At 28.8% G+C, this 17,961-nt stretch overlaps 1 protein-coding gene across 1 annotated transcript; it reads left to right on the top strand.

Moving 5' to 3' along the window:
• The first annotated feature begins 1,420 nt into the window (after positions 1-1,420).
• Positions 1,421-16,787, top strand: LOC113386055 (forkhead box protein F1-like). The gene is made up of 2 exons (XM_026623863.1): positions 1,421-2,276; positions 16,588-16,787. Exons 1-2 carry the CDS (start codon positions 1,421-1,423, stop codon positions 16,785-16,787), a joined length of 1,056 nt encoding a protein of 351 aa, XP_026479648.1.
• The last annotated feature ends 1,174 nt before the right edge of the window (positions 16,788-17,961 follow it).

The following is a 17,961-nucleotide window of genomic DNA, read 5'->3' as shown; positions in this document are numbered from 1 at the left end:
TAAGCACATAATAAGTTGATAGAGCTCAGACAAGCATTTGTTATTTGCTTGTGTTCGCTTTACAGGAAACATGTGCGAGTAATCTTGTGAACTTAGAAACTGAGATGCTAATGAGATTTTGGCTCCACCTACAAATTCAAACAGAGCCGTATATGAAAAACTCTAAGAAATTATTTTTATTCACAGAAAAAAAATGATTAAAGAGATATGAAACCGAAATGTTATAAATAAATGAAACAATATTTGGTTAGTAACGCCAACGCAGCAATAGATTTAGGGCTTAAAAGTTTTGCGACAAATCTCAACTGTTACTGTTTAAAATGCATTTATAAAATAACTTTTAGGTTTGAAGTTACTTTTTACTTTTCTTTAATTATTATTAATATTTTATTAATTATTGATAAAGTCTACTTTAATTTCAAATTCATTTGTATATGAATAATCAATAAAGTATCTGGCGTAAGCGCCGGTAAAAAAAACTTTTGAAATATTTTTATAATTTTATAAATGAATCTACACCACCGAAGAAGGTAAAACTATTATGAAAATACATTATTTACCGAAAAATTAGCCTATAAAATAAGAGACCAGCAGAAAGCGATCAAATATTCAAGTACATTTATTGTCGTGACGATTGTATTAGAAAATATATAACTAAATTATTACTTATTACTTTTTAAAACAAATATGTATAATAAAACAAACATTTTTATTTAGATCTCGAAAAATAAAATTGTAATAATTACATAATATTAATCTATCATGATATATCGCCTTTTTAAATTTGTTTATCTTTTAATAGAATGAAATGATTTTATGAGATATTTAAACAATTATTTAATAATTGTTATGTGTTAAGTGAATGTCAATATGATTTCAGAAAAAAAATCACATAAAACAACACAATAGTTTAAATTAAAATGTACGTGATAAAGCTTGTATTAAAATTAATTTCAACAAAAAACAAGTACAAGCTATTCAAATGCAGTTTATACAAATACAATTTATGACACAGCGATAATAAAAGTACTTAATTATTGTTCCTAATTAAGCATATAAATCTGTATTGGGTTTCGATACACCTTATATATAAAATGCTTAATGAAAATTCGTCCCTGTTTATTAAATCTTAGGATACCACGATCCATTTCACGAAGCATAGAGCTTTTATTGGTCGATGTTCGGTATTCGCGCCGCCTTCTGTGTGCTTTTGCGGGACGAATTCCTTCGTCAAGAGGGGCGCCAAGTCGCGTAATGAAACACGCGTAAAAAATCAGAGCAGTCTTCAAGCGAACCCGGCACGTTTTGGTCCCACACATCGGGCTTGTTTACATAAATGTTTTTTTTTCGTATGTGAATAAAATATTAAGATTTTTTGTTGCTAAAAACTTTTCTGAGTGATTCAGTTATTTTGTGAAAAATGATGAAACAAGAAACAACGCAAGATTTAATGACAAATTCTGCTACCGGTGTTAACCAATTAGCTCAACAAATGAGTCAACATTTGAACGTTTGTCAGGAGAAACCGTCATCCGCGGCGGCTGATACGACGGTACAACAACAGCCTAAAAAGAATGCTGCTTCGGGAGCAAGAAGACAAGAGAAACCGCCATACTCCTATATAGCATTAATTGTCATGGCTATCCAGAGTAGTCCAACTAAAAGGTTAACTTTGAGTGAAATTTATCAATTCCTTCAGCAACGATTTCCATTCTTTCGAGGTACTTACAACGGTTGGAAGAACTCAGTTCGACATAACTTAAGTTTAAATGAATGTTTCATAAAGCTTCCTAAAGGCTTAGGAAGACCAGGTAAAGGCCATTATTGGATGATAGATGAACGTAGTGAACATATGTTCGAGGAAGGTAGCTATAGGAGAAGACCGCGAGGATTTAGACGAAAATGTCAAATGAAGCCTCAGTATTCTCATCCACATTTAACACCAAGTGGATTTTATACCGCTCCACCTTATGATCAAAGTTTAGTGTCAGCCGCAACTGCCGTCGGTCAGGACTATCAAAATTGTGGGGGCTATCCTCAGCAAATGTATCAGCCTTATAATGATTATCAAAGCCATGCTTACGGGCAAACAGCAGATTCCTGGACGAGTACGCCTTTTTCAATGGATACCACGTTTGTGAAACAGTCAACCAGTCCAATTCCGCAACAAGATCAGCATAATATTTCTGCGACATCCACTATGCCTACTGGACATCACACACCACCTATGATGGACCCATTTTCATACACTGGAGCATATTCCACGACAAATCACGGTAAGACTTAAAACTTTCTTATAATTAGATTTTCAATTTAAATTTATGATATTATAAATTATGTGAAATTCATAGATAAACAAGAATATATTTGAATTTAAATATATATAAATTAGTGCTGAATATAAATATTCATCATTAAGCAATTTTATTAACTGCTTTATGTTACCTGTTCTCATTAGATATTTTATCGAAATTCAAGAAATTGAAAATTGAATCAAAATTAATTAACTATTTGATAAATATTAAACAATATTTTTTATAACATGATCATTACTTAATGCTTTACTTATATAAAAAAAATTAAAAACATATTTTTCTAATTCTATGTATTGTTTTGATTCGATTCATAAAGATAATATTCAAATTTAAAAATTGAAGTCAAATCTAAATTCGAAAAATAATGCTATTTAGAAGACCTGCTCAGACAACAATTTCCATATTAAATTTTTGTATTTCAAGTATTTCAAATGCGTATGTACTGGACTTCTATCAAAAACACGTCGGAAGACAATTTTTTAATAATTATCATAACTTCCATTTCTAAATCTGCATTTCGCTATGTCTTCCATTTACACCCCAAACCTGCACCTAATAGCGTAATAGGCTATGCTAAATTTGTACAGTATTACTGAATTTAGATAATGGATATATATTACATCCTACTTTAATCTGGTTACAATCACGCCACTAATTTCAAAATAAATGTTTGGGCTAAAAATAATTTTCGCAACGGAATCTCTCTGTCTGATATATTATTTCTGCTTTATTCTGAGTCTTTCTCAGTAACATGACGAATACTTAAACAATATTGAAATTACTAATCGGATGTGAATGCGGTTTGGAAAGCAACTATCTTCCGCACTTGCAAGAAATTAACACAAACATCCTTATTTTCATATGTGACATTTTTTGACCTTCGTTATAATATTTGTGAAACTATCAAATAAACAATGAATCGCAAAAACTGATTCGCGTGGGCGTGGGTTATTAAAAATAAATATTTTGAAAATCTTACTATTTATAGTTATTTTTTCATTAAGTATGTCATTAGATACAATTTAATATATTAGCATTATATATTAATTAAATGATAGAATGGTTATTATAATGGCTATAACTTTTGCTTTATTTATTAACTTCCCGTAGGGTAAGTTATTGTAATGGGCCGAAAATCGGAATTGAAAATTTTTACATTTCTCGACGTTTTGAAGGTTTCTGAACGTTTTGGCATACCTCAGAAAAAATGGATGTGTGTGTGTGTGTGTGTGTGTGTGTGTATGTATGTATGGATACAAATTTTCGCCCACGTTTTCGGGCGTACGGATTAACCGATTTGAATAATTTAATAAACATTCGATTCCTATTGATAAGGAGAAGAGCTGATTAGTTTTTGGCAAAGGCAGGTCCAGCAGTTACGGAGATAAGGAGCAAAGAGTGCAGAAAATAGAAATCGAGTTTTTGAGAGAACAGAGCATCCGATTTGAATGATCTAAAAAACATTCAATTAGTAATGATTGGGAGAAGGGGTTATTAGTTTTTCGCAAAGGCAGGCCCAGCCATTTCGGAGATACAGAGCTCAATGTACAAAAAATGGCAGTTTTTGAGAGAATTAAGCGTCCGATTCAATTGATTCAAAGAACTTTCTGCTTGTCTTAACAAAATAATTGATTTTGGAAAAAAAAATTTTGTACCATTTTTTTTTTTTTTTTTTTAATTTTTTAATTTTTTTGTATATCGAAAATAATTCAGATTTTATTTTTAATTCTGACTATAGTTCTAATATACTTTAAACAAATAATTTCAACTCTGCAATTCAGTTTATATAATTCTTATAAATATTAGACAATGTTACAATATTTATAATAATCTATTTGAAAACATTCAATATTCCTCGAACATTTGGTTACGGTACGGGAAGTTCCAGCAATTTGCCTTAAGGCACGATGCCACCCACCCCACTAGTTTTATTATTTTAATTTGCCTTCGGCGTTGAATAAATAAATAAATTAATGAGTAAATAAATAAAATAAATTTGTATATGAATTCATTACATATACAAAAGTCTCAAATACTTAAATGAAATAGTTTCACAGAATTTCATACGGAATTTAATTGAATGCGATTAAATGATATTACTTCTATTGATTGAATGTGTGTAACAACAAATAATTTAAAGGATGTACTTATGTAAATAATTTATGTTAGAAATTATATTTTATAGATAAAGAATAAAAAGTATAGATATTTCTCAAGTCAGTTTATATTAATGTATGATAAATATACCCTACATAGATATTTTTTATTAATCAGTAAATGAATATAAATTCTATAAATTAAAATAAAACTACAATCCAACAATTGTAATTTAATGAAAAACTAGTGGGGTGTATGGCATCGTACCTTAAGGCAAATTGCTGGAACTTCCCGTACCGTAACGAAATGTTCGAGGAATACTGAATGTTTTCAACTAGATTATTATATACAACTATTGTATATTAGAACTTTAGTCAGAATTAAAAATGAAATCTGAATTATTTTCGATATGCAAAAAAACTAAAAAAAAAAATGTGATGATTTTTTTTTCAAAATCAATTATTTTGTTTAAACAAGCTGAAAGTTCTTTGAATCATTAAAATCGGACGCTTATTTCTCTCAAAAACTGCCATTTTTTGCACATTTAGCTCTGTTGCCAAAAAACTAATAATCACTTTTCCCAATCATTACTAATTGAATGTTTTTTAGATCATTCAAATCAGATACTCCGTTCACTCAAAAACTCGATTTCTATTTTCTGTACCGTAACGGCTGGACCTGCCTTTGCCAAAAACTAATCAGCACATCTCCCTATCAATAGGAATCGAATGTTTTTTGAACCATTCAAATCGGTTGATCCGTGCGCCCGAAAACGTGGACGAAAAATTATATCCATACATACATACACACACAAACACATATCCATTTTTTCTGAGGTATGCCAACATGTTCAGAAACCTTCAAAACGTCGCGAAATGTAAAAATTTTCAATTTCGATTTTCGGCGCATTACAATAAATCACCTTACGGGAAGTTAAAAATAAAACAAAAAAATTTGGAAACCATGTGGAACTATTGTACGTTTTTATTATTTACATCGATATGTATAATTAGTCGTAGTTAAAATTAATAAAGCAGATAAGATAATTTACCTTGAAAATCTAAATATGCATTGCTGAAACTATTGAACTGTTTCCCATATAAATTATAGGAACCTAGTTTGGTTTAGAACCGATTTTCCATTTTGGATTTATCAAATGTTTGCAAATCTGTACATAGGGCTTTTATGAAGACGTTACTTATATTATATAAAGACATACTTATGTAAAAGAATCTTACCATAATTGCAACTATTTTAGGTATATTTGGTATTAAAATAATTCTCACAAAATTTCAAAATAGACATTGGCAAGATTGAAATTAGAACAACTTGTATTTTTAAATGACTAAAAAGGATTTTTTTGCGAATATGTTTAAATGTTTTTACGACTTGTCTACCGGGTGTTTGCAAGCCAAAACATCGGCGCCGAGTAGTTAGCGAATTCTTGGGAGGTCGATGCAACAAGTTCATCGCAATAACTCTGACCACTGCATCCGTACACAACCTTTATTGTAATCTATTTATAAACAAAATATTTCGCGATTTTTATATTTTTTTATTTTATTAATATGTTGACACAATTTTAGACATTCCTCAATGTGCTAGAGATTCGATGATAAAACGATAGGTTGTAAAATATAAAAGCAAAAATTGACGATGTTGAGTCTAAAATTTTATTAACATTTTATCTTTATTAAATTAAAATTTATCATTTTATCTTTATTAAAATTAAAATATTTATTAAAATATTATCAAATATTTTATTAAATATTTGATAAAACACCGTAATCTTCTTGGTGCCCCATTAATCATTGATATTCTCATTATAGAACATAAAAGTACCCAAATCGAAATGATTGAAAATTGACTATTTTATTGAGTCTAAAACTTTAGTAACAGTATTTAATGAATTATCGTAATATTTTTGATGTTCCATTTATCATTGCTATTCGCATTATAGAATATAAAAGTACCCAAATCGAATTGAAATTTTTTTCAGAAATATACTCTCATACGATGAGTTCATTTGATCAGAATAAAGTTTATTAATTTCTAGTAGAATTAAAATTTAAATTAGTTCCTAAAACTAACAAAAAGTATATAGTTTGCGTTTTTTTTTCGACGGTAGAATATTTTATTCAAAAACAAAGTTGGGCTCGTGATATGACACTTTGTTTAAGTTAATCAATCAAATCACCAATTAGGTTTCTAAATGAACCTAATAATTCATCCTTTTATTCATACATGTTTTACTAGAATGTTAAACTACTAATTGCATCTAGAATAGATGTGTATAATTAACATTTTCAAATAATAGAAATTATATTACAATGTAATAAAAAAAAATCTGTATACTACTGATCAAAACACTGAGTCATAGGCGTTTTTATATTTTTAAAAATTCATTATTATAAACAAAAAATATCTGAAATCAGGCCTCAACTTTATTTTTGCAGCACTTTGATTGGGCAGTGTTTATTTCTTTAACAAGTTTTTTACTTAGAAGTATATATTTTCTAATTATAAGTAAAAGCTCATGAGAGAAATGAACACTTGTTAAAATTGCAATACGAGTATGTTCGCGCCATATCAAAGTGTTCGGTTATATTGATATATAAACAAAAAATCATCAATCGAAAATCATACAAAAAATCAAATCAATCAATACGTTATCAAAAACAATATTGAAATTATTATAAATACGATGTAATTTATGTAATTAACATAAAATAAATATTACTAGTTACAAATTAAAGTATTTTATAATTGGTCCTTAAAAAAGCAATCAATCACAACAACCATTGAAAAAACATTTAATTCTTAAAAATTATTTAATTCTTAAAATTCCTAAAACATAGAAAATCTTTAACCCAGAACTTTTATTACGGATCGCTGCCTTATTTAGATTTGAAAACATTCGAAAAAGATATGCATTCGACTCGCGGCACGCGTACGCTATGATATTTAACCATGTTTTAATATTTTCAACAAGATACTATTTCTATTATATGCATTCATAAAACAGACTGTAATATATATCATAAAAAGTCTAACCTTTATTACTGGTACGATGCACCTTATTTGCTTCTGCGGTTCTGCATTGAGCGCGTAGGCGCCTTTGTGTATGCAGCTTCCACCCTGCGGAACACGTGTGGTAAAACCACAAACACAACTTATGCATCCATCGCCTCGATCAAAGCGGATTCAGATAGCTTTCACTTGAGCGGGCTCGTTACGAGCATGGGACTGAAATGATAGATAGATTTAAACTAATTGCACAATTAATGGTTAAAACTAGCTGTAAGTGGAATTCTGTCTTAAGGCAATTAAGGCATCGTGCCTTAAGGCAAATTGCTGGAACTTCCCGTACCAAAAATTATTATTTTTTTAAAAACGATTAACATTTTTGAAAAAAATTTACTTCGAAAAAATAAGATTTTTGACAAACAATTAGACAAAAAATTACTTTTTTTTGAAAAAAAAAATTTTTTTAATTTTTTTTTTTAAATTTTTTTTTTTGAAAAAAAAAAATGTTTTCTTTATTTTGACATATTTTGAAAGATCTAAACTTTTTTTCAAAGCAACCGTACTGCTTTAACTGCATAAAGACGAAATATCAAACCGCGTAAGCGCCGCGTCGACGTCTAACGCGTAAACATTGGTACGGAACCTATAGGAATGTAAACCAAAATTATACTTATTGTTAAAATCTCTATAAAATATCTGATAATTTGATGTGCATATGTCTAATGATCATTTTTGACCGCCAAATGGCTTTTTTTTTACTTTTTTCATTAGATCTCCGAAACCGCTAGACCTGCCTTTATGAAAATTGTCAATACAAGTAAAATGTTTTTTGAATTATTAAAATCGGACGCTCCGTTCTCTTAAAAACTGAGTTACCGTTTTCGGCACTTTTTGCCCCGTATCTTCGGAACGGCTAGACCTGACTTCGCCAAAAACTAATCAGCACGTCTCCTTATCAATACGAATCGAATGTTTTTTGAATTATTCAAATCGGTTGATCGGTGTTCCCGAAATCGTCGACGAAAATTTGTATCCGCACATACATACACACACGCACACACACACACACACACACACACACATACATCCATTTTTTCTAAGGTATGCCAAAATATTCAGAAACCTTTGAAACGTCGAGAAATGCAAAAATTTTCCTTTTCGATTTTTTTGCGATTACTATAACTTGCCCTACGGGAAGTTAATAAAAAAAAATTATTTATCCAGTGGTAATAATCCACAAATCGCTATTAATCTATGGAAATTGTGAAATATTAATTGTAAGTTCAAATGGCATTTCGCTTTAAGGAATTTAGCTTGAACTCTAAAAATTGCTTGAAAATATTTGTGTTCATATTTTTAAACAGTCAATTATGAAAAACCGATCTTTATGATAAGTAAATCAATTCTATTCTTAACTGATGTCTTGTAGATCAACAAGAAAAAAATTAAAGTATTACATTGAAAATTACGATGATACAGATGATTTTTATATAAGGTCAGTTAATTTTGACGATAATTGAAGTTTATCGAATAATTATAAAGCTCCTAAAATATTTAATTTTTGAAGCTTTTAAAATCATATTCTAGAGTGGGTTAGACTCTAACCCATAGACCTTATAATACATAAGATCTATGCTAGGTTTAACCACTGATCTACGGCGGAGCCCTCTAGAATAGAGTTTTATAGAATAAAAACTAAATATTGGCTCTAATAAGGCTCTAACCGTTAGAGCCATTGGATTTCAATCAGATAGAAATCGAAATCAGATTCGTTATCAGTGACATAGGTCTTCACTTGAAAATATAGATAGCAATATGTTTTTAAGTGAAAATAGCCCTTACCCCATTGCATTGCATTGCTGAATTAATAATAAATTCATCAGTATTTCATTACACAGAAGGTAGACAATTATTCGGGTTGTTATCTATAAAACCGACCATTAATCATTGCAAGAAGGCGTCCATTAATCACGTTTATGGGAAGGGGGGGTTTGAAAAAAAATCATGAAATATCACTTGGGGAAGAGAGGGGTATAGTAAGATATCACGTGTATTTATTTTTTTAACTACTTTTTATAAAAAAGTTCAAACATTTTCAAAAAAAATTCAGAAATGTTAGTTTTTTCACGTAACTAAAAATACACGTGATGTTTGGTCGGGGAGGAGTGGTAATTTTGAATATCAACCATGTATCACCAAGGGGGAGGAGAAGTCCAAAAAAGCTTAAAAGCTCGCTCACGTGATTAATGGACGCCCCCTTATGTAATCAAAATAAAGTAGCGAATTATCTATCATCTCAAAAGTTTATAAAGCCTTTAAGTTTTGATCGCTGTTCAAATAATATATAAAAAAATCTATATGTTTGTGTGAAAATGACTCTTAATAATAGTTATAAGTTGGCGAACCAATAGTTTTCCTATTCTAGTTTTGATATATTTTTTATGAAAAAGCTTTTCTGTTTTAATTGTGACGTTATTTTGAGTTTTCGCAGCAATGCCCAGAATTATATATTCACTTGAAAACATAATAAATTATTATTATATTTACATTTTCACTTAAATTTTTTTTTTATCAATATATGTAATAACAATATGAACGCAATGTATTCAATAAGTTATTGTCATACATTTTATTACACATTAGAAATTAATTAATATCCTGTAATTGATGTTGTTCCAAAGAACGACATACTTTATTATGGTAGTAGTTTCATACTATGAACTCCATAGGTCATTTTCTCTTTAATTAATCACTTGAAAACATAGTTATGATTTACAATTTTGAGTGTAATTGGATGTCATTACTGCCTATTAGGTTGCACGCAAATCTGTGTTTGAACTCCGAATCTTGTGGTTGCAATGTCGAGACCCTGTCAGCGCGCAACTACTCCCCCATACAGAATCTCAGATTACGTATGTATCTGTATTACAGATATATATACGTATCTAAACCTCAAAGAATACTCTGGGTGAAAGAAAATTCTGGGTGTTCGACTTTCCACTTTTCAGTAATAAGTTGATTTTGTTTGAGATATTATTATTATTATTTTATTAAGAGAAAGATATTTAATTTCGAATATATTGAATCAACCATTCTCGGGAGACTTTATTTGTTAATCACATCTTTGTTCGCACATGTTAATTGATTATTTGCACAACATTGTCAATCTGTCTTCTATCAATCGACATTCTCCGCATCTGATTTGACAAACTGTCGGGTTCAAGAAATGTTTATAAGTTTTTCTGCCTCCATCAGCAGTCGGTTCCGTCACATGCAGGATGTGACGCCGTTTGCTCTCGATAAGAGATGGGAATTGTGGGCTCGACCGCTCGTCTCCGGATCGCGATGCCAAGTGATGTCATGCTTTGCGGGAAATTTGCGTACGTGACAGAACCATTGCAATTATTTGAATTTTACATTACATCCTTGACATAAAAAATATATGCTTGCAAAATAAAGAAAATCGTCTTCAAAACTAATTAACTGTTGGTAAATGGTAAATTTACTTATGCTTTTCAAGGATTGTATATTGAATATATTGAATTTTACTCTGATAATGTGGATATTCATACTACATTGTTCTGTAGCATATATAATAGTTTTTAAATATATACCGTATATCAATCAACAACTTCGCATACTTGATTCGTATAATTAATTGCAAATATTAATAAAAAATATTGAAGTAAATTAACGTATTGTTTAACTTATTAAAATATTATATTCAATTGAATATAGATTTATATAAGAAATTATTTAATTCTAGATCCACTTGTGGATACAATAATTCTTGGTGATCTTAATATGATATTATATATATAAAGGCGAAAAACTGCAAGAAGTAATCATTGGAAAAAATATTGCAATTAAATGCGAAAAATTATTATTTTTATATTTTACTACTCACGTTCTTTCTATATTTGGATGCTGATATATTATTAATGCATTTAATATTATTCATGTCTCCTTTGATTTAATAAATCAAAACATATTCTTCAAAGACATTGAAGTTTTGTGTACACCCACATTTATGCAAATATACAGGGTGTCCCAGACCTTGATGTCACTCCAAAACGGGGTGATACTATTAACCATAACTGTGCTGACAAAATTTAGAAAAAATATTTCACGTTTTTGGAAATTATGAGCTTTTAAGTGCAACGTAGAGCTTTGGAGAATTTATGACCATTTTTAGTGATTGTGGTCAACTTTTATTGATTTTGTTTATTTAAACTTTGGAACCGTAATCGTGAATAACATTTCTAGAACTACAGTAAAAAATACTACAATTGCCCAAGTTTTCAAGAAATAAAACTTTTTGTTGAACTATGAATATTTAATTTTATTAAATTCGGTCGATTTTGAGGAGCCCTCCTACAAAAATGTACTAAAGTATGTTGGCAAGTTTCATCAAAAGTTGGCGAAATTCAGGTTGCAAAGTGGTAAAATACTTAAACATTTTATTTTTAAAAAATTTCGAGTTAAGGTCAATACTGTCACCTTTTTTCGGCTTGACGTCAAGGTCTGGCACACCCTGTATATACAGTAGAACCCTGTTAAAATCATCATACTTAATACGATTTCTCGCGTATTATGCAACTTCAAGCCAGTCTTTACACTTTTAAACAGATTGACCCTCTGCGGCATAGGGCCAAAATATTTTGTTAATAAAACGCTTTCTCGCATAAGAGAAGACAAAATTGAATTGGGAATTCCAATATGATAAGTAAGTCTATAAGTCATGTCACGAATAAATCAAACGCTAGATGGACCGTGGTCTTAGCACGTTATTTATAGTCGCTGCAAATGTCATAATTCATTCATCGTCTTTCTTTCGCTATTTATATAAGAGAGCGCGGTATGAATTTGATATAAAAGATATGCGACATTGATACGTTATGCGTGATGTTGTGATATAACTAAATGCAATGCCAATATTTAATTTTGTATTACGATTATAGATGGGCAGCTAATTGCCCAAACAGAAAATAGAAAACGTTTTACGATCAGTTTGCTCATTACGATTACCTAAGCTTTGTGAAAAAATATACGTATTCAAAACAGTAAAACTTTACAAACATTCTTAAAAATATATCACTCCATAATTTTGTAAAAAAAGTTGAATATTGACGTTTGATTTACTGTTTGCGTACGTAGATGTATATAATCTTAATAAAATGATGTATTTTTGAGATTGTTCCTTGAATGGATAACAGTACTATATGCGATGAAGGACCAAAATTAATCGGAACGGAATTTACCAAAGAACAACAATTTTCAATCAATTAAAATCCGCATAGGTTAACTATTAAGTTATATTATAGTTATAAAATTTAATACTGATATTTAACTGGTTATTTTTGATTAGCAATAACAAATATAGCAAAAATCAATGCGATGACCACTGGAAATAATGATAAAAAGCAATATATTTACCAGTAAAATAGCATTTACCCCATATATGCAGCATCAATAAAAAAAATATCAATATTAAGAAATTGCAATAATAAATTTCATTACATAAAGAGACTGTTGTTTGTTTTGTTATATAGAGTCGACGTAGTTAATAATGTCTCAGAATTTTATAGAGTATTATCTATCATCTTAAAAGCCTAAAAAGCCCTATAATTTTAATTGCTATTCAAATAATCTATTAAAAAAATTTATAAGTTGGTGTGAAGGTTACTTTATCTAATGGTTATAACCCAATGGTTACTATATTCTAGTTTTGATATATTTTTATTAGGACTTTTTTAAAAAGTTTTTTTATTTCGAATATATCGAAGCAAACATTCTCGAGAGACTTTAAATTCATTTTATTTTTTAAATTTATTTATTGAATTGTACAAATATTTATGAAGATTTTTTAAATATGAGTTAACATTATCTTTTTTTCATGGGTAATCACTATTCTGACATTTTTGGCAGTCGCTAATTAATTGAAATAAGATATCCTTTGAAAATTGGGGTAAAATCTAGTATGATTATTAGTCAAGTTTAGTAAGTGATAAATTGAATAATATCCGATATACGAATTTCTTAAAAAATACTTTATTGTGTTAATGTTTATTGTGTATAAGCATGTATTGGTACATATCTTTAGAATTTAACTTACCCAATATTCCCTATGGCTCTCCAGAAAATTGTAAATTTTAAAATTGTATCAAGAAGAAAATCAATTATTATTACAACTTCAGACCAAACCTCGATCGATTGTCCAACAAATCAGTAAAATATCAAAATGATTCCTAGGGACTTTTTCTTTATTGAGATAATTGTTCGCAATAATAATGTAGAGTTGAGAATTTTCACCAGAGGTCTTACTAATATTTCATTGAAAATCGAGAATGCACGGCGTCTCTTTTGTTTAGACTTTGTTGCATCCTTTTATCTGGATTGCGAGGTCAACCGACCAGGCGGCCAGATAAAAACAAATGCATCGTTTGCGCTGTAGGTAATATGAAGATAAATGATTTTTAAAAGTATTGGAAACTAGTAGCGATTGGCCTTGCACGTTAAGGCAAATCGCCAACAAGCGTGAGATGAATCTAAATTCCAGAAATTCATTTTTTTTTTAATAATTCAATATGATTTTGAATATTGAAACTAGTTTACAATTTTTGAAATATACTTTGTAAAAAAGCATTTAATATTTAATTGTAAATTTTATTGCTTTATGAGCCAAAATTTAAAATAAATATAAATTAGTAGGGCAAATTTGTTCTTAACTTCTCGAAGAAGTTTATGTTTACGACAGAAAATCTAATTTGTGTTTTCTCAAAGTTTCAAGTCATTGAAGTGAATTGAAATAATCCAATCGAACATCTTAAAATGCTAGAAAGTTTACAAAACGTAGTTAAATCATGAAACTTTAAAGTTTGAAATGATGGACTGCGCTTTTAGGGCATACTAACGTAATTGTGCATTTATAAGTCCGAAATATATCAATAAGAAATCGAAATATTTATGAAAGCTTTATTTTCTAAATAAGCTGTTGAAGATAAGCAAGAAAGTTACTACATACTTATTTTAAACTATAAGAGATGAGAAGATAATTATAAATAATATTCATTAATATTTTTTTTAGAACCCACTTCAACAAATAATAATGATGTGTGTAGGCATTCAATTTTGCATTATATATCAATAATGTGCATTATTTATAATAAATTGCTGTCAAAAAAACTATTTCCAACAAAAATCATTTTATCAACTAGTCAGTGATATGAAATTAGTGTTTTCTCCATTCTATTTTTTATCGCAATATGAAATTCAATCAATTTGTTCACAACTATATCTTTCGAAGCCACATAGTTTTCCTCCGCAACATTGTATGAAGATTCCGAAAATAACTTGAGCCTATTATATATGACGTACAGACAATATGAAAAATGAGTATTGTATTTCTTCTTATGCAATGCTGAGTGGTTTAATGTTGCTTCTGTTAACTATTATTTAACACAAGTCGTTAAGGAAAGAACTCAGTTTTAAACTATTCTGAAAAGAAAATCATTGCTAAGAAACAATTGAATCATACTTATTAACTAGTTGGTATCGGTATTTTGCCTTGGAGCAAGTTACATGAACTTCCCGATATGTGTAAATAATCGACTTAATCAATAAAAAATAAATTAAATTATGAATGATTAAAGTATGAAAACGAACTCAATAACTCGGAATATTTTCTAAGAGCAAATTTTCAAAAATCAACCATTTTTATAATTGAACCTGTTTCCGTAGCACTTTGATGATTCAGTATGTTCATTAAGACCAAGAACTCGTCTAATTTTAATTTGAACAAACGTCAAAAAAACTACTCATTTTCTCAAACTTTGATGAATTTTTAAAATTAAACTACTTGTCGTAAGGCAGTAATATTTCAGTAACTTCTGTAAGACCATGATGTATATCGCCAAAAAAAGTTCCATAAAAATCGGCTTAAATTTTTTTCAACAGTTAATTACAAGAAAACGGCTCGGTAAATTTTCACCTAAAACTAATCAGTATCATTCTCAACTAATATCTTTCGAACAGTTTTTGATTTTTCAAAATCGTATGAGCTTAAATGTGGACGAAACGTTTAACACTTTTTCCCAAATGACAAAGAAACGGCTTGGCAGATCGTCGAACAAAACTGATAGTCCTCATCGAGATACATCGAATGGCTTTTAAACTTTTGAAATCGTCGTTAAAACGTCGATTTACGGCAAAAAATCTGTTCACATACACACACACACACATTCCTTTTCCAAATTTGGTCTCATTCACTTCTCCTTCGGGAAGTTAAAAAATATTTCTTCCAAAATTTGAACAATTCGTTATTTGGGAAACTATATTAACATAAATTTCAACATATCTAATACAATGTTCTCATTTATTATTACTCATAAATATTTTGTAATTAATACAGTCTAGTAAGTCATTTAGTATTCTCATCGCACAGTTTATTTTGAAAATATTCTCCCTTTTCTTTGTCCAAACAGTCAATGATAAAAAAATAAATGGTTCTTGGCCAGTACGTTCTCATGCACAAAACAATGTTGCTGGAGAGGACTTCAAGTGCTCAATACTTGAAGTCAAAATAAGATAAAAGTATTATTGAATAGTTTGTGTCAATAATTAATATAACATTGTCGAAAGTATTTTCAATCCTAACATAAGGATTTCTAAATTGAGAGAATGGAAATACTGCAAAAGCTAATAACATAATAATAATAAATAATTGAATCCAGTTCCAGTTTAAATTAAATGAAGTGAGTAAAAGTACTACAATCAATGAGCTTTTAGTTACATATAAAAATATTTTTATTTTTGGGCTCACTCTAACTTTTAGCCACTTAAGATATTTTTATTTTTTACCCAATGTTCTATACATGAACGTCTACAATGTTCTTTTTACATCCAAATCTATTCAAAGTTTCACATCATATTGAGTTTAACATTTTTCTTTATATTTTATTCAACGTTCTGCATGATATAGATTTTTACATAGTTTTAATATTCCATTGCAACACGCCACTCATTAAGTCGATAGGATGTATTGTAACTAATTATTAATTAACATTTCTGCAAATATATCTTAATATGAAATTATATTTAGTTATTAGTGTCTGTCTTAAATTTTAATCGTTCTTTCTGTTTTTTTCAGGTGCTCCATCATTGACACCAAATGTATCCTCCACGATGCCTCTGTACAAATCCTACGCAGCAATGACACCTTCTCCTTCGCTGCCTTCGCCATCCTCAACTTTGCCTACAACATTACCAGGAGGTCCAGTTACTTTAACCTCCAGTAATTCTATGACACCGATTAGTTCTTACTATGATCATCGTATCAAGTATGCGTAAAAAAGTGATTTATGATATATTATAAAATAAATGTATATATTTATATATATTATTATAGTTAGTGATAAGGTATTTTTAATAAATTCTCAAGAAGTGCTATAAAGTTAATCTGCTTTATACTTTTTTTATATAAAGCCAAATTTTATGTATTACTATATTCAAATTTATTATTATTATTATTTTAAATTTAACTTAATTTGCAGCATGATTTGAACTAAAAGCTTTACTTTTCTATAATTTGGATAAACGATATTAATTACGAAATTTTATTAATGTAGATGATGCAAAGTATTTCGTTGAAATTGAAAATGAAATCTCATTTAGCCTTTTGTTTTTGGTTTTGAACATTACATAGTATTCGTAATTGATACAGTTTTTTAACTAATATAAAAAATACCAAAAATCAAGCTTTCACATTATAGGCTATGTATTTTATTCTTAAACTATATCAAATAATACTTACATTTAAAGTTATTAGTAAAAAAAATATTATTGATAACTGCGTGTAAATATTTCTTGTTACATATTTATATTATATTTATCTTTCATTAATTTTTCAAATGTTATGGTTGTTGAAATGTTTAATAATAATTTGAGTGTGTTTTTCTGTGTGTTTCAAATGGCTCAATGGCAATAAATGTGACCTTCAAATACGTAATTATTGCTTTAGTTATATTATATTTTTAGTAATTAAGTTGTTTTTCAAACTACAGCTTTAACAGCTAAAAGATTTGTACGAATACATAAAGTCAATGTTAAATATATCGGTATTTTGTCAAAATATTAATACTAAATCTTTAGATATACCAAAGGTGCCTTCTTGAAATTAAAGCGAAATTTTGAAAGCCCAGCTACAAGAGCAAAACGTAATTTGTTTTGATCCATCATTATAATTGGTGTAAATATTATGCCATTTAAGATTTTATAAATACAGACAACAAAATTAATATAATCGTAACTAATCGTTTTTTCAATTTATTGACGCTTTATTATTAATTTTTGCAACATAATTTTTAATAATTTTATTACTAACAAATAATTTTTATACTTATATACATATCTAAGCTTTAAACAAATTGGCCTGTATGATAAATATATATTTATTAGAGTTAGCATATTGTGCCTTATGATATGACTGACCATGAAATGAAATATAAATATAATTATAGTAGTA

The sequence above is a fragment of the Ctenocephalides felis genome, unplaced genomic scaffold, assembly GCF_003426905.1.
Source record: "Ctenocephalides felis isolate EL2017-DRISC unplaced genomic scaffold, ASM342690v1 CF-g0.4_SCAFFOLD_03571, whole genome shotgun sequence".
Taxonomy (NCBI): Eukaryota; Metazoa; Arthropoda; class Insecta; order Siphonaptera; family Pulicidae; genus Ctenocephalides; species Ctenocephalides felis.
The sequence above is the reverse complement of the archived record's forward strand: the minus strand, read 5'-3'. Positions and strand labels throughout refer to the sequence as shown.

Excerpts from the sequence above, each read along its gene's own strand:
- LOC113386055 (XM_026623863.1), top strand. The coding sequence starts at position 1,421 with ATGATGAAACAAGAAACAACGCAAGATTTAATGACAAATTCTGCTACC. Across the intron at positions 2,277-16,587 it reads ATATTCCACGACAAATCACG|GTGCTCCATCATTGACACCA; the intron begins GTAAGACTTAAA and ends TGTTTTTTTCAG.